This window comes from Astatotilapia calliptera, chromosome 13 (assembly GCF_900246225.1).
Source record: "Astatotilapia calliptera chromosome 13, fAstCal1.2, whole genome shotgun sequence".
Taxonomy (NCBI): Eukaryota; Metazoa; Chordata; class Actinopteri; order Cichliformes; family Cichlidae; genus Astatotilapia; species Astatotilapia calliptera.
Window position 1 is genome coordinate 14,609,961 of NC_039314.1, and position 21,925 is coordinate 14,631,885.

The window sequence follows — 21,925 nt, forward strand, 5'->3', positions numbered from 1 at the left end:
CACAAAAAAATCCACATTAAAAGTACATTTACTCTTTCTTCTGAGCTGAAAAATCCAAGACTCATACATATGCAATTAAGTTATATATCAAATATTTAACTGCTGAACACAGGAATCCCTCTGATGATAAATGTGAAATGTAAAAGTAAGCTTTAAACCCACATCTTCCTGCACTGTGTTGGTCAAACATCCAAGTGAGATGATAACAGTGCACAGAGAAGTCAGACACAGCTCGTTTAAGCCACAGATTGAGAGACTGAGTGAAACAAGCCAGCGGATAGACAAAAGCGCATCTATAGTATTTATAGGCTTAGCAATCAAAGGCGTGAAGGCGGAAAATTATGACGCAATTATGTGAAAGCTCACAGCTGTCAATCTCATATTTGATAGAGCGAGAGGGAGACTCAGCTGGAGTTGGAGAGAAAGACAGAAAGATGGAGAGGAACAGATCAAAGAAGGAGGTGGAAGAGAATGAGGATGGAGGGTGACTGGGCTGGAAAGACCATCAGTTCTTCTGCTTACTATTCAGAAATGTTTAGAAGAAAGTAATCAAATGTGAGGCTCTGCAATGAGGCAATAGACCTGGCTGTAATGCAATCGTGTGTGGTGTAAGGAAACCACCGGTACGGCTCTGCTGGTGTCATTGATCAGGCTTTGAGGGCTTGAAAAAAATCATGACATTAAAACGTACTGACAAACAGAGTGCTTGACAGAGGGTAAAAGCCTGAAAATGTGTAGCCATTCTATTTCTCATCATACTGGCATTATTAAATAACCTTTATCTAGTAGGTGTCCTTATAGCTACCTTTCTGTGCCTCCCTGTCTATAGTTAAATCATATACAAACGTGATTGAATAAAGTCGTCTGCTGCAAGACATCTAATGAGGAAAAACTGTATGCATTCATGTAGGTTTAAAAACCCGTGGTAGTGGCCTCGTCCATCTTTTCCTGACATCAGAGTCACTTCCCAGATGGGGGGTGCGTTCAGATTTCCGTCTGTGCCCAAAAAACTTCCTGGAAACCCCGGAGATTTAATTAATCTTCATTTCCCTCCTGCTGCTTTGTGCCGTGGCCTCATCTCTCTCTGCAACATCACCTCTCTCCCTCCCTGAAATGAAACCTCATGTGAAAAAACTTCCTGCTGAGTGAGGCTGACACATTGTGCGTGTTTGCGTAAAAAAGAACCAGCCTGCGTGTATGCATGAGCAAATGGGTGGAATCACATCACCAGCGTTGTGAACATGAGCCATGAGTGTGAAGGAGAAATATAGACCCACTTCTCTGGCAGAATTACGATCCTGGATGCAATTCAAGAACGGGAGGACTTTGTGTGCTCGGAACAGCAGAGAAACTAAGCCTGTGAAGAAGTTATTAGTCCTTGCTAACATAAATAGCACCTGTCATATGAGTGCTGCGTTTAGTCACAACATTACTATGCATGAAGCTCACAGGGCCCCCGTGTTTCCCATCACATTGCCTTTAAGGAGAAGCATAGAGAAAGAGAAAGAAGCCAGAGAGGGCACTTTTCCCTGCCACATGAAACTCCAACCTAAATATTGCAATGCTTCCTTGAACGTTCACCTGCAATTTCACCGCTACTTGAAAAACCCAAATAAGCCACATCAAGTGATTTACAGAGAGCTGGTGGCTTCACCCCAGCATCCCTGTCTCCAGCCTCTCGGCCTGTTGTTTCTGTCTCCAGCATGGAACCCGACTGAATAATTGAACAGCGAACAGAAGATTCACGAAAAGATTGGCTGCCAGAGCGCTCCAGGGGCCCAATGCTCAACAAAAACCCCCAGAAACTGTGAGAGAAAGCAAGAAGCTCATCCATATTTACTGTCTCATCACATCTCTGTACGCTGGGGGAGGGAAGGAGCTGAACGCTTCGATTCAAGTACGAATGTGGAGGTGATCCAAAGTTTTTAAAAGCAAAGCCATGGTTGCTTTGGTGCGGGGAAGTATTTTTTTCCCACTTCTAGCCAAAAACTGCTCTTTTGATGCTAACAGTGGGCCACTACTGTGCAGATGGAGGAAACCACAGAAACAATCATAGTAACAGTGACGGTAATGAATGAAACTCGAATGACACAGTTTTTTTTAACCTGTCTGTTAAATTATGTTATGTGTATGATCAACGAAACAGCAGCTTTGGAGTACAAAGGTTTGTCACTAAAAATAAAGAAGGCATATGCAGCATTAGACCCAGAAAAGTCAAGACCATTTATTTTTATTTGCTAAACTCAAGTAAATAAAACTCTTTTCCTACAAGGGGCTGTACAGTTTCTAGAGCACATGTCACTCTCTCTTTGTAAGACGCTGAGCTCAGATAACAAAAAACTGCATTAATAACTACATTTAGTAATAAACTCATATACACTTGCCTCTATTATTTAGTGAGATCTGTTAGCTGGCTGTAAGTCTCTGAACTAACTAAAAATACTGATACATATATTTGCAAAAAGTTTCGTCAAATATCCAGCTGCATACAAACAGCTGTATAAATGTGTAAATTATGGGTGTCTTATCAGTGCAAGTGGCTTTCAGTTGTTTGATATACTTGAAATAACAAAAAGCACCAACAAACTCCAGAAGAATGGATAAAAAATGGTAAAATCATGCAAAATGGGGTGAAATCTAGCCTTTTTTTATTGGTAAAGAATTAAGACTGCATTTGAGCTAGGCAGTCTGGAGAGTATAGCCTGGAGTGTTAGGTGTGGCTGTGTGCAGGCAGGAATAGGACCCAAGGTGCAGACTCCGGAGACAGATGTGAACTCAAAAACAACTTTAATGTTAAACTCAAATATAACATAACTGGAAAAATCAAAATAAACTTACACCAGGAGGAATGACAGAACACACAGCTAGGAAACCGGTAGATCGCGACACAGACACAGAGAAACACAGGGCTTAAATACACAGAGGGAGCAATCAGGGAATGAATAACAGGAGGGAAACACAGCTGGGGCAAATCAGAACTGACGAGACAAAAGGAAGCGTAAACTGAACACACTGAGATAAGACACAGACCTTCAAAGTAAAACAGGAAACACATAACACAGGCTCACATGCAGGCACTACAGAGGGAACAGAGACGTGGGACCAGGGCAGACACAAACACTGACTGAACACGGGGATATAGGAACTAAGGATACATAGAGACGCGAACTAGACAAGGGGATACAGGTGATAGGGGAGACAGAGCAACTAAAGAAGACAGAGACATAAACCATAAGACGGAACTCAAAGAAACCAAAAACTAGGAAGTATAAATAATATCAAAAACTCAAAAACCCTGGGTTCGACGACCCAGGCATCCTAACATGGAGTGTTGTATCTGAGTGTAAAACAGTGAGTTGGCTTTATGCATCCATATAAAAAACAGTCTTATTAAATGGGCTACCCCTGCAGTTCATCTGGTAAAGCATGCCCCGCAATGTACTGCAGCCGACGTCCTTTTTGCATGCAGCAGTTCACTGCGTGTCATTCATCCTCTCTCTCCCTAATTCCTTTCTCTGTCTTCCTCTCTGTACTGTCTTGTCGAATAAGAGCCATAAAAGCCCAAAACTGCATGTAGCCCAGGGAACATCCCCTTATTTTTGCTTTCTAGGTAAATCTATCAGTTACAAATGTGACAAAATATGAGAATTGCCTTTTTCTCCACAGGAACACTGTATTTGATTTATTTGCCTTTATTTGACCAGCATGAATTGAAGCCACATACTACAGCCTTCCTTGGGGCATTTTGAAGCTGTTTTGGAGAAGCTCTACCTAGAAATGTCTTTAAAGTACATAACAGCAAAATAAGAAAGGTATCCTGACAACATATACACACAGTAAATCACAAAAGGCACAACTCAACAAAACTGTTTGTAGAATACAATTTTGTAAATAAACCATTGCACAAAACGTAAAGAGTTGTATGATTTAAAAAAAACAAAAAACAAGAGAGCAGATCATTGACGACTGCATGAAATAATGCTTTAACAACAGTTTCACTATTCTAGTCAGTATAAACTTAGAGGTTTGTGGACTTCCTTAAACGGAATAATATGAAGCTTTAGATGAGCACACCTTACAATTTCTATTGTCCTCTTCTTGTCACTTAAACAGAAATATTGATAAGAGCTGTCCAAGTACAATAGGATGGGAACCTGAACTGACAGGAACCTGATAATGTGTGTATTATAGATATGCTTAAATTTTAATAAAAGAAATAGATTAAAAAAATAATAGTTAGACCTTATCAGCTTGCTATCTGGAATTTCTATTGCTTAATTATTCAATTCAGTTCATTTCAATTTTATTTTTATGGCACTAAATTACAGCAACACTAATTATATGGTAAAAACCCTATAGTAATACAGTACATAGTAATAATATGTTAATATAATATATGTAATGTAAGTACATATTACTATTAATGGTGCTGGTGAGCTTGTATAATTGAGAAAATAATAATTATATGTTTCTTATGTGTCATTTTGGTTCCTCTTGGTGGGTTGTTACTAGGCAACATGCTGATGTCCTAATAGCCGATACAGATAAAAAGCTTCAGGGGCCTTAGATGTACCTGTGTGCTAAGTTTGGCTGCTCAACTTGTGGTGGTCTAGGACAAGTTTGCAGACAAACAAGCGCACAGACGAAGATGTTGTGTTATAGTAAGATATCCACCACGACTGACAGCAGATGGCTAGTTGAGCTCCAGCAGGGAAAAGGTGCGAAAGAAGTAAACAAACCAGCTTTGTAGCTCACACCAAATACCCCAACTGTGTGCAGATGGTGAGTTGTTAACAGTGCGAAGGAACACCAAGAACCACACCAGCAATACAGGTATGCTGTTAAATGTGCTGGAGGTGAGTAGCTAATTAGCAAATGAACCTTCAGACCGACTTGAGCAGTGAACTTTTGCCTGCTGAATGTTTCTTTAATTGCTCATTTAACAAGCTAAGGTGTAGGACCAGATGAGTGTTGGATAAATACAAGTCTTTACAGGGGAAGCTGATGTGTTTTGATAATAAAAGTCTGTGGCCAGCCTTGTATCGTAAGCGAGGATGCTCTCAGCTGTTCACCAGTCTGACCTTCCTGTCTCTGGTTCTGTATTTGTTGCTTCAAATGCAAATAATCAATCAATTTGAAGAGAGACGAAAATGAAGAAGAAGGGATAGCGTGTAACGAGAGAGAGGGCAAGCACTGTGCCACACACTTGAAGATATTTTTGTCGACTCTGTTCTCCTCCTTCACCCCTCTTCTCTCCTCCCCTCTATGTGTGTGCCACTCTGCACTGCTCTGAACCCCATGATCAAAGTTCGACCCCCTGAGTCTAATCCACAGCCACACATGGACAGGATGAGCCACACAAACACACACACACAGCATGATAACCAGATCCTCTTCTGAAGATTCACAGGATTTAATGAACCACAGTCAAAACCTTAATTCACTCATACACACAAACACATATACACACACTAATATGTGGTATAGCTCGATCGTTCAGTGTAATTAGAACAGATCTGCTGAGCAGTTCCACAGTAAAAGGACAGAAGGTGCCATGAAAGAGATTTAAGCGAAGGAGCGAGTCATGGAGAGACAGACACTGACAGACGGTGAGAGAAGTGGGAGTGGTGACACAGTTATTTGATATCCTGGCTTTGAATGTGAAAGTGTGAAGCCACCTAGACAGAGTCACTACTACTTATAAAGCCTGCTCGCTAACAGTGCGTAAAGATTTCTTCAAAGGTTTGTGACATAAAACATACTCAAAAACTGTCTTATGCATGAGACTGCATTAATTCATCATTCATAGCCTGGCATTAAAAGCCCATAACAGTGGAGACTGGATTCACAACCACAGAATTCATGTAGGAATTTCAACCAGTGATTCTACATGGACTAAAGATACTCAAGCCACAGTTAAACCACTGACAGGTGAAGTGATTTACAATGATTAACCTGTTGCAGTGCAATGTTCTGTTACTGAATGCCTTGAGTCTTGGTATTCTTGCAAATGTTTACTTGCCATCAATATATTGCTGATGACCAAGTCCCCCTTGGGGCAATACAGGGTTCGCTATGTTGCCTTGAGGGGCACAGGGCAAGCCAGTGCATGCTGTCACAGTGCAGTGCTTGTGCCCCCAAGGCAGGACAGTCCACTCTGTCACAGTGCAATGCTCAGGAACGTTTTGAGCAAAAGGGAAAGAGCCTAGGGTGTTTACCTGACCTCTGAACACCCCATGTCCCATTTATATCCAGTGGAAGTCGAATGTACCACAGGTAGTCCCCCTTTTTCAGAAGGGGACTGTTATGATCCAATGTTGTCAGCGTTTGTTTTATGTGTGACTCCTCCCACCAGAGGATGGCTGTGGGGTTTTCCCCTTTTCTTTCTTAGGAGGTGGACACCTGGGCGTGCCTGCTGAGTAGTTAGGTAGAGTCTCTGCCTATCCTCGGATTGGATAATTGGTTGATCACCTCCAGTATTTAACCACCAGATGACAGCCACCTGGCCCCCTCTCTCCTAACCTCCACCATCCAACAAAGAACCTGTGTTTTTGATTCGTTGCTGTGTAGAGTGTCTTTGCCAATTGATTTGCAAGTATCACCTCATGTGTGTGTGTCTGGTGTTAGTACCATAATCTTGTAAATAGCTGTAAATAGATTTGTAAAGTAGCACTTGTGTATTTTGTTCACCTTGTATATATTGTTCACTCCAGCTGCCTAGTAGGCGTGAGAAGCCATTTTTGTTGATTAAGTTTTCTCCTGTTTTTCGTTTAGAAAGTTAGGTAAGTGAATTGTCTTTTGGTTGGTTTTCATTTTGTGTAGGAAAGCGTAGGGACCCATTAGGGAGTTTTGTTTGTTATTTTTGGCACTGCTCACTGCTGAAGCAAATAAATGGCTACTTAGCACAAAGATACTACTGTTTGTGTTCTTTCTTGGGTGAGTGGGGCCAATTTCTTGTTGCGTTCAATACACACCTAGACTAAGAACGTAACAGGACAAACGAACATATTTTTAAATATAGGGATTATTTCTAATCATATCATCATATTTGACAGATAATGTGATATGCTTCAGGTCATGAGCCGACCGTTTCTTTCTTCTCCCTGGGTCCTGTCGTCTATGTGGATCTTACTTTGACACTTACCACCTGCCTAAGCATTGTTACAGACTGTGTACACCCTTTCATTGAAACAATGTACTTCCTGATAGCGGGGGCCTCTTTCAGCAGGATAACGTGCCCTGCCACAAAGCGAAAATGGTTCAGGAATGGTTTGAGGAGCACAACAAAAAAGTTTGAGGTGTCGACTTGGCCTCCAAAATTCCCCAGATCTCAATCCAATCGAGCATCACCAACACAATATTAGGCAGCTTGTCATAATGTTGTGCCTGATTCGTGTATATATGCATAAATATGACAAAATGATCAATGCTTTAAATTTTACGCTTTGTCCTTAACAATGTTGACAGGGTGTATTTCTAGCATGCAGACGTACAGTCAGTGAGTGAGCATTCTGATTGTCTCTCGTGCCCAAGGATACTTTTTTGAGATGACACTAAACTGCCAAGTAGTATTCAACCCCTGACATTAAATTAGGATTTCTGAACACAAAGCCACCAAATCAATCAACTCTGAATTCTGCTTATAATCACATTTTTCATTTCAATCATGTTTTATATTCACTTTCAGGCATAGCACACAAAGGCTTCTCACTTCATTCCTTTTTCATTTTTGTGATGTGTGAAAATCATCAATTATGAAGCCCTAAGTAAACTTGCTATTAACTAATCAATGCAACTTGTCGTTTCGGTAATTGTGTTCTGCTCATCAGCTGCCTACTTATTACTGTGTGAAAGAAGCCATTAGTTGAACACTATTGTGTTTCACAGGGCAATTCAAAAACATTCAATAACCATCACAAAAGGTTCACTTTGTAGGTTAGACAGGCTGAATTAAACGTGATTGGTTTCAGAATGTCTCTGAAATAGGGGAATCTGATTACTTTTCAGAAGCAAAAGAAATTCCAGTGTTGTTTGAAGCGAGGCAGCAACAGAGTTATCGCTTGAGTTGGTCTGAAGCCAATAAATAGACATTTTCATAATGAACTGAAATAAATCCTGCAAACCTCTTCAGGGCTAAAGGAGCGAGAGGTGAGAGAAGATGATAGCCACTTATGGTGAAAATCTACCAACACTGAAAGCACTGTGCGATGTGCTTTCACATCGCACAGTGCTTTCACCCCCACCCCCACCTCTTTAGTCCTCATCTCACACTGTACATCCTCCTGCTAATGCCCTGATATCTGAGTAGCTGCTCTTCACTGAGAGGTGCAGAATGATAGAGTAATTTTCATAATTAATGCAAGAACCCATTAGAGCCATCTTAAACCTATCATAACACATCATGACAGGTCAGAGATCTGATGCATTAAACCAGGTGCATGGAAGGTGAGGCGGGTTGAACTGGGTCACTACTCCCCGGATTTTCAGCTGATTTTTAACAAACTCCCGCAGCTCTGAATCCTGATAAATAATAACAACAACTGACAGCAGACTGTCAGCCCTTGTCTGTCAGTCATTTATTATACTGACCACTTTTTTCCCCCCCTCATAACACATCAGAGCGCTCACAAGCAATTATATCTTCAATTTAATATGCGACATTTTGCCAACCTAGGCCCTTTACTGTTGTTTTAAAGCCATTTCTTGCACCAACTTGTCTCCACTTGTCTTCCACACTGCACCTCAAATAAGTTCTCCCTCTGAAAGTGACAATGCCTGCGGGGAGCTGTGTTCAGACATATTTGCGTTAGTAGTGTTTGAATTAGCCCCTTTGAAGAGACTAATCTGAATGCAAAGTGATGGGGAGGGAGACGTCTATAAAGGTGCAGGGTTTTATCTGCCACGCACGTTCTTTGTGTCCTCTCATCGGATCAAGGAGGTTTAGAGGGCTTCAGGGGTCTTTTTCCATTAAGGATATCATTCGTTTAGCCCTCTGTCGCGTCCTCCCTGGGAGCTACAGACTAACTTCAAAGGTGTTGGTGGAAACCCTTTAAAATGCTCCTTTTCTTCGGCCTCCATCCTCTGGAGTGCTTTATTAGCATGTCATGCAGAATGCACACAGAATACTTTTTCTCTTCTTCTAATTTGGGAAATTAGTGTAAAGTTTGCATGTAATAACCAGATCATCCTTTATAATGTAGCTACCTACATGTGAGGAATTTAGTTGTGGGGATACAACATGACTGAAAGTCTATAGGACACTAGTTTAGTGGGTTAGCATGTCCATGTGCTAAATTAGGGCAAAAAACATATTTTCAAATATTTAGTCACCATACAAGTTTGGGCACTGAAGAAAAACATGAAACAAAATGTAATATTAAGAATAAAAAAAATCAAGTTTTCTACATTGTTACCTGTATTTATCTACTTTTGAATTGAATTCTTTAACCTATTTTGATATTTGAAGGAAGTACAAATATTCTTAATGTTATTCTTAAGCCGGAAATTTGATGATCATCAAATTTACCCAAATTACCGCAGAGACAGGCACCAGCTGACTGTTGAAGGATGATGGTGAAATTTCAAAACTGGTAGTAAAACAGCACAAGAGTGGTCATGTATGGTGAGCAAAAGGAGCAGAGGCCAGAGAGTGCCATGACATAGGCAAGTTCTGTAATAGTAGTACATGGTTCCTCCTACAAATCAATAGGTTTTATAAGTGGACTTTGCATGGGTGGGTGGGTTTTCTCCAGGTACTCCTGGTTTCCTCCCATATTCTGAAGACGTGCATGTTAGTTTACCTGGTGATTCTAAATGAGCCAATATTGTAAAGTAGATAATAGAGGGGGAATGGTGTGCAATGAAATTAAACTAAAGAAGTGTTATTTAAGTGTATCTGCATTTGCAATGTAACAAAATAATCTAAAATTAAACAAATTAGAATTCATTCATTGTGAGCTAACCGAGACTCAAACAACAATCAAAAGATGGGCCAGGGAGTCATAAATGCACCTGAGCTGCCATTTCAGTCAGTCTGGGGAAACACATGCTAGTCGCACACAAGCAAGGTTTCTGCCACTGCTTTGAACACACACTAAACAATAAGTATTTTTTTATGTTCCGTGTTTTAAGTATTAATTGACTCTCTGGAGTCAAACACACACCGACTCAAACTAATCACATGACAAATTTAAGGCAGCGAGCAGCAAACAAAACCTTGTTTAGTACCGGTTTTGAATCCTAACAGTGGAGTTGAGTGGATTTTATTGACAGGTTGATGCATGTGTCCTACACCACAAAAAAAGATTTGAAGCCACCAAAATAATCACGGTTATTTAGTGATTGATATGATGTATTTTATAATAAGATAAGATGAGATAAGCTTTATTAGTCCCAGAGATGGGAAATTTACAAAGCAAAGTAGACAGGATATATTTTATATCATCGCAATAGATATTTCAAATTCAGGTATCTGTTTCACTTTGACACTATAGATGTGTTTCTCTAAAATAAGTGTTGTAAAACATAAAAAAAAAAAAAAAAAATTCTCCCTGTTCTCTGAAGCATTAATTAAGTATTAACCACCAATTTATTAATGCCAAATAGGCTAGTTAGACAGTTTAAATATGGCTGTAGTTCAGAATTTGGTATAGACATATCTTGAGGGAATTCTAGGCCCTGCTCAATTTTGATCTGGAGCACACTGTAAGGGCATGAAACAGGAACATAGTCTAAGGGTTAAAGCAAAGTAAGTGCATTTTTCCATTAACCGAATGTATTTATTCCATCTCAGGAGATTTCCTTGAGCCAGCATTTATTTATTTACTCAGTATTAATATAACTGCAATCTGTAAAGAGAAAGAGATCCAAAATATTTGGAATTTTACTTTTGAAAAACCACCACATTGTTACTGAGCTTTAATGAAGTGAGTCTCTTGAATAAATGCACAATGAAAACACCTGTGTGCTTCCTTTAATCTGCAGCTGTGCATTAATATTGTAGCACCCTAAGAGCGCTTGTCGGGGTAGATCATTTGTTTGTAGTAGCAAAGCTTGTTAACATTAGTTAAAATGCGATGCATGATCTTTAGATAAGGAAAGCTGTGACACCATGAGTGCAGTGGATTACTTGGTTGATGACAATCCCTTGTCAGTACAGATAACCCATGACACAGGTTATTTGTGGTCAAAATGATTCTTTAGTCTTAGTTTTTCCCCCCCAAAAAATTGTATTACTGTAAGCTACAGCTAAAAGTAGTGGAATTGCATTTTACTTTCACAACTAGACGCCAATTAAAGGATCCAGATGTTGAAATGTAAAAAGTAGCTTAATCGAGCATGACTGAAGCAGACTAAATAGAGGCTGATCTTGTTATTTTCTTTTAACACCAGCAGAAGGGTTACAGAGTTTTCTCTAAAAACTATAGCTGCAACACAGCAGAAATTGACCATAATAAATCCACTGAACCATCAATTCCTGACATCAAAGCCTTATGTTTTCAGGGATTTCCTGTTTGCAAAAATGTTCTGCATCCTTGTCTTAGTGTAATGTGCATGATGGTTCTATGTTTAGTTTCGGCTACACAGAAATATCCGCTGTATTGGTTCCATGTACTGCCTGCTGGTGTGCTGGCTGGGAATGGAAATGGAGAACAGGGATCAATAAAAGCTGAAATTCTCACAGGAACTGCTCTTTTTGTACTTTATTCTTTTCCAATAAAAATATACTGAGGGAAAAAGAAGCAATGAAATCGAGCCATGCCACTAAATCAGTTTTGTCAGCCTGTGAAGCACTTTTTATTTCAGCTATTCAGCACCACTTCCCCCTTTAAACTCATATTATCACACACAATGAAGCACTGCAGAGGTGTTTTAGTATTCCTCTTTATGTTGTTGAATTTGTGTCTTTCTGGGGTTTTTTATTTGTTTGTTTGTTTCTTTGGCTTGGTCTGTGAGGACACGGCCACATATGTGTGTTTACGTCTGTGCATTTAATGCTAGATAGTATCTCCGTCCCTGAGGTTGTGTTGAGCTGTGACAGACTCTGTGAAATTTGAAAAAAGGTCACTGAACAAACTGCTGTCCTGCCCTATGCTGTGTTCTGTCACATGTGTAACACATATCACCCAGCTTGAGGAAGACCAAACTCTCTTCAGGGCCTTAGATGCATAATTTTAAGTTTGAGCACCCATGCATGTCGGTGCACGTGTGAGAGCAAAAGCACAGGGTTTCCATACGTGATACGTGAGTAAGTCTGAGTTACAGAAGAAAGCAGTAAGCAAAGTTGCTGTGTATATAGTGTGTCACTGGCTCAGAGGTCTCTTTTAAACTCAATTATTCCGATGTGCCTTCCCTCTTAGTTCCAACTCAGTGATACATGCTAATATAAAATTAGTCCCACTTTAATCGTCTGATCTTTATTTGCACATGCTGTTATTACAAATCACAATAAGCCAGATCTCCTGCAACCAGATCTCCGAATAAATTAAGGTTGCGTGATTGTCAAGTCGCGGGGACGTGAGAGTTTTCTCCTGTGTTCTCTCACACAGGTTGTACTGAATCCACTGGCAATGTTTGCATGCACATAGAGTATTAACTATTTAACATTTAATGGTTTTAATTACCACTAAAACACCAAGTGATGAAGTTTGCATTTAACTAAAATCACGCTGCACTGCTATTTGTGTTGTGACCAGCTCTTGGAACTACAAAGGCAAATTTCCTGCAAGCCTCCTGAACTAAAAGTGGTACGGCTCAGGCACTAAGTGATTTAAAGTGTATTCTGCCATTTTCTAGCTCGAGTAGCACCATCCCAGCCGTAAATCATATACTCTGCTTATATGAAGACTCCTCTGTGCTGCCATTATCTGCACCATTATTATCCTCTTAGAATTTTTCCAAGTTCTGTCATTTCAGTCACTTATGTGAGGTGCTCGGTCTCTTACGTAAGCTTAAAATTTCATTTTTAGATGCAGAGATTGCAAATACAGCAGGCCCCACTAGCAAGATACACAAACGGGATAGGTTTTACAGGTATGTAATGCATTTTTCTCACTCATTCTATCTCACCGGCGCACTGGATGTCACACTAAATCTCCAACCAACAATGACACACTTAGGCAGACGTGTTTACACAGCACCAAAATCCTGGGAAAACAGTGAGTGAGAAATACTTTTAAAATGGGAGATACATGAGAAATATTGTTTTCATTTCATACACTACTGAACCAATATAGAGAATACCTCATTAAAATTTCATTGAATCACTTATTTGCTTCCTGATAATGCTTGTTTGCATATTAATTCGAACCTAAAACAGACAACTATAACAGAAACTCTTCCAGATTTGTGCTTTTGGAGATATATAAACAAGCTGTACTATAAACAAAATAATATTATTGCGTGTAATGAGGGTTCAGAAGAAGGACAGAGAACAAAGGAGCAGCACAGTCACCTGATATGTGACCTTAGCTACTCAGGTATGAGGATGCTTTGAAAATCTATTCTATGCCCTGCTGCTCTGAACTGTTCAGGCTGCCAGTATGGGCAATGCAACATTATATGATGTGATGTGAAGTTGACTTTGCACGTTTCACCACAGTTGAGAACAGCCCTGCAGGCAGCAAAGCATGAAGACAGACCAAAAGGTCTCAGATGTGGAAAGCAGTTTGACCTTGAGCAAATGAAATGAAGGCATTGAGGCTGAAGTCCATTTTATATAAGTGACCAGAGAGGAAGGTTGAACTCTCAATTCACAACCAGCGCTTCGGCTCGAACATCGAGTTTTCTTTTCGTGGTTTCAGGAAAATGATCTGTCTTCCACTTCAATAAAGCAGCTTTCATTTCTAAAGGTTACAGAAAGGGTTTTTGTTACTCGAGTCCCTTTAAATTAAGCAAACTGAAAAGGTGCTAGCTGACACTTTTGTTGAATCATGTGTGATGTTTTGTGTTCAGCTCAAAGGGAGCAGGGAGACAGTGCCATGTCTGTGTTTAGAAACTGCAGAAGCCAACGAGAGCGTTTGGCGGTACAGTATCGAGCATAAGAGCAAAGGCGCACACTGACACAGAGGAAGGAATAACAATGAACGTCGTGCCGCAGTGTTGTGTGATTCTTCTGTGAACAAAGACGAAGTGCAGCACAGAGGTGTTGTGTGTGTGTGTGTGTGTGTGTGTGTGTGTGTGTGTGTGTGTGTGTGTGTGTGTGTGTGTGTGTGTGTGTGTGTGTGCGCGCGCATGCACACGCGTGTGTGTGTTAGGGATTATTATCAGAGCACAAGGAGCATGTACTGTATATATCATTTCATTAATTACTGTTCCGTGCTCTAATTATAATGCAGCAGGGACACATTCAACTCTCAGATCTATGCCTTTGCTAAACCTCCATACCATTTCCATTGTCAATCACACACACACCTAGACACACAAAAATAGAGAGAAAAAAAGCTTGTTTTCCTCCTTTTGAAAATCAGACCTGCTCCCCGCGCTCTCCATGCAGCTGTCACTCTTCTCTTTCTTCATCTGTCGTCAGCTTTGAGTTGATTCTTCTTCACTAAAATGTCTGGAAAGCAATGCAGAAAAACGAGCAACAGATTTGAAATCTGGGTTTCTCCTGGAGAAGCATCAGAAAGGTGTTTAGGGGATATAGAAGACAGGTTGCAGGTAAATCCGCCTCATGATCATCACAAAACAGGATTGCATCGAGATGCAATATCAGTGATGGAAGTCCAGCTTTAAAGGGGAAACTCTCAAGTGTGCACCCAGTTATGCGCAATTTGTAACTGAAACGGAGCAACAGAGAGTTCTCATAAATACCGAGAAGGATCAGAGTGCACATAAAAATGTTTGTGGACTGAACAGCTTTTGGGTGGACTGCTAAATATGAGAATACCTGACTGTACAAACATTGGAGATAAGTCAGCTGAATGCATAATATAAACCTCAACACGCTGTGTACGGTTTTGGAATGAGGGCCAAAAATACATGCCATTTGCAAATGCCCTGAAACATTGCACAGAAAAGCCTTTTCTCTGTTATTGTTCATTAGCTGTTGAATTTGACTCAGAATTTAGGGAGCTTAAAGATGTTTCATTTATATGCACATAACTTAGAAAACCGCTCGTTGTGCATGTTGCCTAAAAGGAAACAATACCACAAAGGAATCTGACTTTGCCACCACATTGCTATTGTGTACAGAATTGCAATAACTAGCACAGAAATAGAGATGTCAGCATGATTAATTGTGTTCTGCAACTCTTTTAAAATTTAACCTAGATTTAGATCCTAAATATACCAAATTCCAACATCTCGATGCACAATTTAATTCATTTCTCTAAGCAGTGAAGTGATTTCTGGGGTTCTGATCCATTATTTTTTACGCTGCTACCTCTTTAGCATCAAAGACTGGATCCTGGTGCACATATTAAAAATGGTTGCAATTCTAGTTTTCACTAGACCCTATTTAGCCAACCCGCCATACCTAAGACCGGTTTTGATATTTAATTCAGTGTCAGGGTTTCCACTGTGTTCAAATGCCACGCTAGGGCTCTGCTTTTAATCATACCTAAGTAAGAATACAGAAGTGCTCATTCTGCAGAGAAATTATAGATGTGACCATAAACACTAAATCTAACGGCAGCTGTATGCTGGATCATCATTCCACCTTCCCTATACAGTCATAAGATTTAGGTACTAAATGAAAAGCTAAGAAAACTTGTATGGGCACTAAAATTTTCCGTGCAATAAGCTCATTTTAGTACAACAAGGTGAGAAGTTCACCGAAGAGAGGATTAACTCTGAGCCAGACTCCTGCTTTCTCTGTACTGAGGAGTCAGCTGAGGTTTCAGCTCCTATGAAGCATCCCCATGGATGCCTCAGTTTTGCCTCAGTAGGAGTTAGGGGGGAAATGGAGGCGAAGAGGACATCTGGTGGATACAGAGTAAATGTGATCCTTCACACAATCTGGAAGATAAAGTCCTTCCTGTACTACTCTGTGGTATCTGTGTGAGCACAAAGACACTGGGTGGTGGGATGGATTAAAAAAACAGAGTCTCATGGGCACATGTCAATTTTTCTTTCTTCTTTTAAATTGTTGAGAAAATGAATGACGTAGATTTTTTTTAAATAAACTGAAGCATAGACAGACGTACACACCAGGACTGCTACCCTAACACTTGGATACTCCTTATTAAAGACTGGAGAAGCAGGATTGTCTGTTTGTCTAATAAAATTAGTCTGACCTTTAAGTTCATGAAAATTTTAATATGCAGTGAAAGTATGAGCGACATAACCATGCTCAATACAGCGCTTTAACTACAAAGTAAACCCTTTGGCGCCATCTAGTGACTGAATGTCGTGAACGCTGCTTTCACAAATACACAAATACACCAGAGAGAAAATACAAAGACTTTATTACTAAAAATCAAAAATGACAATTTCAGTTTCCAGCCATCTGACGAGGTTTTATATTCATCGGCACAGTGGGATTTCACACTGTGAGCTTAAACACTGCTTTTTCAAGTTTGCCTTTCCCTGCGCAGCGAGCATTGCACTCAAAATGTATTATGTTTGACTACCTGACACTTTAAACAAATGAAGCTTTGGTGAAAATTCTATTCAATACACTGGGCATCCCTCCTCTTTATTCTATTATTTATGCTTTGATCTGCTTAACCACTCCCTCCAGAATGTGCCTCTTGATTTGTTTCTGGTGGCGCTATATGTGAGCTAATCAGTCTGCGTGGCTACTTTTTAATGTATATGCTTCATTCACTCTTTTAAGCCTTTGATTATCCAGCCTGCATCTCTAAATCTCTTTTATTCCACCATCTAGACACTCAAGCATCCTTCCTCTTTCTATTTACCTAATTTCTGTGTTGTCAGACTTAATAAACATCTTATGCATTCTGTACTTATCTCTGCTTATTGAAGCACAAACCAAGGACAAGATAAACTGGTGGAGCAGTTCAGTCAATGTAACATTTGACTCATTCACTCTGTACAATGACGTGAGTCCAGTGTTATTCCTACTTTTCATAATATTTATAATGTAGTGTAACGTACCACACTCGTGACTCCGGAACATGGGGGGTAAAATGCACCTGATCTTGGTTGTGTGACATTTTCCTTTTTCAGCATTGGTTAGTGTAAATACAAAATTTGAACATTAACATATTTTCAAGCTAAATTACAAACATATAAACACGTGTGCATACATAAAGTATATAATATAGAAATACATATAAGCCTTCTGTTGGTACCGAAAGTGTGACTTTGCAATATAGTTAAATCGTTTTATAACGGGTTGTCCGGATACTGATTTCTAAAGGGAAACCACTTAAACTTATATCAGCAATAACAAATTGTCAGTGTGCCTGGTTAGTGTGGCTGGTAGGATGCATTTAAGAAAACACAAGGCAGTTATGGAGAGCCATTCACTGTAAAAAAGGTGTGAGATACCTTCAACCACTCACAGGTTTGTGCTGAAATGTTCAAGTGGATGTGTGGTGTGCCACAGGGCAGATCCTGCCAATAAGACACTTTGGTATTATGAGAAACTTTTCCGTTATTAGTTCCACCTAAAACTGCCACTGCCTGTGCCTGTGTTATATTTCAACCCCGTTCCAGTTTTGACTGTGAAGTCAGTGGAGTATTCGGTGTAGGTATCTCTCTGGTTTGTTCTCCCCTCCTCTTCTCAGTACTGAATTGGATCTGACTGGTTTCTCGGGTGTCATTGCAGGGTCCTGGCTCTCATTTAGTACCACTGAGGACCCTACTCTTCCTGTTCCTACTGAGGTGTGTCTTCGGGGCTCTGGACTGCTCTGTGCTCCTGCCTCAGAATCACTCTCCTCGCTGGGATCTTTCCCCTGGCTGCTTGGTGAGCTCTCCCCAATCCTGAGAGACAAAAATTCCTTTCAGGTTCACGTAACTGAAAGGTTGAGTTTTTTAAATATGTGTTAGGTTAGCAGTGTTTCTACCTGAGGTGGCTGAAGGCTCGCAGCCAGTGTGTGCCCAACGCATCCCTTCCATTAGTCCTTAGCCCTTTGTGGTGGCTTCGGGCCCTCAGTCCTATTAAGGCCTTAGCAAGTTCAGCCTCATCTCCGTGGCCCCAAATTAATTGGGCCCTCTGCTCCGCATCCTGGTCCCCTGCTGCCCTGAAGAGCCTCTGGAGCTGCCACAGATTCACATTGCTGAAAATGTTCGCTGACCCAGCCTTTCTGCTCCTCCTCTCAGACAGACGCCACAATGTGGAACGGCCCGCCAACATGGAGGAAGAAGGTGAGGCGGGTCCACTATCCATCAAGAGAAACACAGGCAAAGGTGGCATACACGGGGTCTATGCTGTGGAGAAGGAACGGAGAGTTTCAGCTCTGACATGAAGGGTGCTTAGGTTCTTAAATTCAGATTTGATTTAAAAAAACAACAACAACAACACAATGGTCATGCCATGTGGAAATCTACAGCTGTCAAAGCACCTGGCAGTCAGCTGTGAGTCTTGAAGTTTGATTCTATAATCCTTCTTTAGGAAGTGAGTGACAGGCTGCACGTCAAAGCCCATTAGACTGCAGATGGTAACCTTGTCTTGCTTTCACATACAGTGAGCTTCTGAGTGGGATACTACCAGATAGATAAGTCATCAAGGTCATGACTGATCATGGGTCAGAGCACTCACTTCAGTGACCTCAATAAAGGTGTACTTACCGCCTTCCTGCACAGCTTTCATCTGTAATCCATCTAATAGAATTACTTGTTTAATCCAGCCTGCATTTGTTCTGTTTAAGTCCAGCATTATTTATGTACATTAATGTCTCAGATGTATCAGCTCCTGGCCAGGAAGGAAATTCCCCACACTCTATGAACCAAGTTTCATTCTGCAAAGGTCCACGTCTGCTTTCCCTGTTACACATTAACTATTTTGTTCCACATGTTTCATAACCGTAGAAGCCTCGGACAGTTTCCTGTGCTCTGTGAGTGTGTGTCATCACAGCCAAACTATAAACAAGAATTCACATTGTAAGCTACTTTGCATGACATCCAAACACTGACGCTGCGGTGTGCGGCTTTAACGCAATGTCGCACATCTACAGAGCTGTTTAGCGTTCGCTTTAAAAGTAGGTTACACCAACCCAAACGTCACTGACTTCTCCTTTCATTCCCCTAGCTGCGTTTACTGTTTGCATAACAAACAGCTGCGGATCACTGGTGCAGACAACCTACCGGGTCGCTTTCAAAATGAACGCTTCTAGAAAAAGTTCAGTTGATCCTTGAAATAACCTTGTTTTAAAAAAAAAATTTAAAAAAAATAAAATAAAGCAACATGCATGCAGAGAATAAAAAGTAATAGCCCTAATCCGCGCTGTGTTCGCTGCCCTGTGGGCAAAAGGCAGCAAACAAGAATCTCATGAGAGTCATGTGGACAATAAAAAAGCTTCTGCTTACCCGGAGATGACACCGAAATGTTCACTTTTCTTCTATCGCATCTCTCTCTTTCTCTGCTTTGTATTCATCGGTGTGCCTATTCCACTCAAAACTACTCCAGCCGCTGCAGGACCGGGTTTGCCCAGCCTCCGCGATCATTAAGTGTCCTCGGTCTGGCTGTCAATCACAAATAAGATCTGAAGTATATTCTACTCCAGCCTGTCTGGGCTTGGTCAACGTTTTCGCTCCACCAATACCCGCTTTAACTGGGTGGGACATGTCATTGGTCCCGCCTATTGGCCACGTAGGGCGTGCGCACTGAAATCCATTGACGTCAATGAGCCTGGCTGGCACGAGAAGCATCTGTCAATTATGCGAGAAAGAAGCAACATGTGATAATCCTGCGCCTTACACACGTAAACACAGTGACGCAGGGGGCTCATAAACACTGGTGCTGTACGAACAGACGGTGTATTATCATGGCATGTTAGAGCGGAAAGGCAAAGTGGAGAACAATGCCACATCTTGATAATAAAGAAGAAAAATAAGCGCTTCCCGCTGGTTACCTATTAAACAAGGGCTTGGCACAACGGGTAGCCTATATTTTGATCTGGCAGATTTTAGACCGGATGCCCTTCCTGACGCAATCCCAAAGGGATGTGTGTCTCCTCCTGGAATCGAGGCATGGATTTTTCAGCCGAAAGAAACTAAAGTTTCTTGGCTCTAAAGTTGAAGCGTCGAGGTTTGATGTTTGTACATGCATGTTATACATTCCGTCACACTGGTATATAAAAAGGGGAACTACACGAGGAATCTAGCAGCGGATGGGTGAAGTGTTCGTTCAGTCCAGCAGAGGAGGAGCAGGCTTTGAATTACAGGCCACCCCCTATCCATCTCCCAGCCCCCCTACACAGATGCAACATTCAACGGAGGAAAAACGGAAAAGACGAAACACACAAGAAGGTTTATCATTTCAAAACTCCGGAGCTGTGGAAAGAACAGAGAGTTCCTTTTAACCCCACACTCACCCGCTTTTGTCCCACCAGAAGCCCGGCCCTCCAGGCCTTTTATTTTCACACTTTGCCCATCTTTTCCCCAGCTGTTTGCAGCTGGCAAAAAAGCACCCGCCCTGTTCGGGAAAAAGTGGACCGAGAGTGACCGGAGGAGGAGAGAGAACGATGCCACCCGAACCTCCCCAGCCGCAGGTGAGGGGGAACATCCCGAAGTTCCTCAGGAGTTTTATGGGAATTACGCGGATCCTGCAGATCGTGTTCGGAGCCTGCCTGTGGGTAACCATCGCCGCCAACAAATACGGGGGGTCTATCCACTTCGTGCTGTTCGTCGCTGTCTTCTTTTGGCTCCTCACCCTGGCCCTTTTCTTCCTCACCCTGCTGGACAAGCAGGACCTCGTGCCTTTGCTGGGAGGGGATCGCTGGTCGTGCACCAACCTGGCGCACGACGTGGTCGCCGCGGTGCTCTACCTGCCGGCCATAGGCGTCATGATCCACAATACCAATCGAAACTCATTCTGCAACTTGCCTCAGTACATGCATCCATGTCTGTACAAAGTCTACCTGACAGCCGCTGTGTTCGCCTGCTTCTGCTGGCTGGCTTACCTCCTGTCCGTTATTTTTGGAGCGTGCAGAAAGTGTCAAAGAGGGTGAAATGTTGAGCAGCGTGGAAGCTTAAGGGTGGTCATGGCAAGATGAGGAATAGTTAACGTCACTGTAATTTCACTCAGCGGTTACTCTAATCTCTGTTTTCTCCTGTCTCTTAACAATCCACGGTGGTGGTTAAACAGGATCGGCCACCGTTTTCTCGGTGTGTGTTTGATGGTTACTAACATGAAAGAGACCTGTTGGTATGGTGGCTAAGTGCCGTGTATTGTCTCCTTGTTAAGCTCAACAATAGCCTATGTAGTTATGAAGACTCTTATAATATTAATGTATGGACTTGTTATTGTGGCCTAGCAGTATATTTAGTGGTAACAGTGAAATGGCCTTAACATAGCCTACATTTTGCAGATTACTATTGATACTGGTTAACAGTCCACCTTGAACTTTTTTTTAAATAGAATTGCTACAGTTTTTTTAACAGGTGTTTATTTTCATTACCTTTTTAAATACATTTTTATGTGTACTTATTTTTTACTAAAAGGTTGGACTGAAAAATCCGTGTGTTTGTTTGTTTGTTTGTTTGTTTGTTTGTTTGTTTGTTTGTTTGTTTGTTTAAATCAGTGCCTTCTGTCCGAATGCTGTATACTCAACAACAAGGTGATAACAACAACTCCACAACACAGATGTGACTGGTGCTACAGTGTGTATGCTGAACAAAAACCTTTATCAACAGTTCATTGTGTAAAAATCCAAAGAGCAAAAAATAGGCTTTTATAATAAAGACTAGTCAGTCAGTGAGCTCTTTCTTTCATTGTGATCGTGTATCAGTGCTTTCAGATAAGTTGCTTCAGGACATTGTTTTAATTAAATCTGGAGACAAAACCGGACGAACAGCA

General features: G+C 41.2%; 2 protein-coding genes across 3 annotated transcripts; one reads left to right on the forward strand and one right to left on the reverse strand.

Moving 5' to 3' along the window:
- Positions 1–16,389: 16,389 nt before the first annotated feature.
- LOC113035332 (arginine vasopressin-induced protein 1) lies at positions 16,390–19,661 on the reverse strand. 2 transcript variants are annotated; one of them, XM_026190845.1, is made up of 3 exons: positions 19,435–19,660; positions 17,973–18,336; positions 16,390–17,889 (listed from the first exon to the last, which is right to left on the reverse strand). In XM_026190845.1, exons 2-3 carry the CDS (start codon positions 18,320–18,322, stop codon positions 17,637–17,639), a joined length of 603 nt encoding a protein of 200 aa, XP_026046630.1. In that variant the 5' UTR covers positions 18,323–18,336; positions 19,435–19,660; the 3' UTR covers positions 16,390–17,636. The 2 variants fall into 2 exon arrangements, with proteins under 2 accessions (XP_026046630.1, XP_026046631.1); XM_026190846.1 differs by having other exon boundaries at positions 17,973–19,661.
- Positions 19,662–19,840: 179 nt separating this feature from the next.
- marveld1 (MARVEL domain containing 1) lies at positions 19,841–21,252 on the forward strand. Its single transcript, XM_026191102.1, has one exon. It carries the CDS (start codon positions 20,592–20,594, stop codon positions 21,075–21,077), a length of 486 nt encoding a protein of 161 aa, XP_026046887.1. The 5' UTR covers positions 19,841–20,591; the 3' UTR covers positions 21,078–21,252.
- The last annotated feature ends 673 nt before the right edge of the window (positions 21,253–21,925 follow it).

Excerpts from the sequence above, each read along its gene's own strand:
- marveld1 (XM_026191102.1), top strand. The coding sequence starts at position 20,592 with ATGCCACCCGAACCTCCCCAGCCGCAGGTGAGGGGGAACATCCCGAAG.
- LOC113035332 (XM_026190846.1), bottom strand. The coding sequence starts at position 18,322 with ATGCCACCTTTGCCTGTGTTTCTCTTGATGGATAGTGGACCCGCCTCA. Across the intron at positions 17,890-17,972 it reads CGAGCCTTCAGCCACCTCAG|GATTGGGGAGAGCTCACCAA; the intron begins GTAGAAACACTG and ends TTTGTCTCTCAG.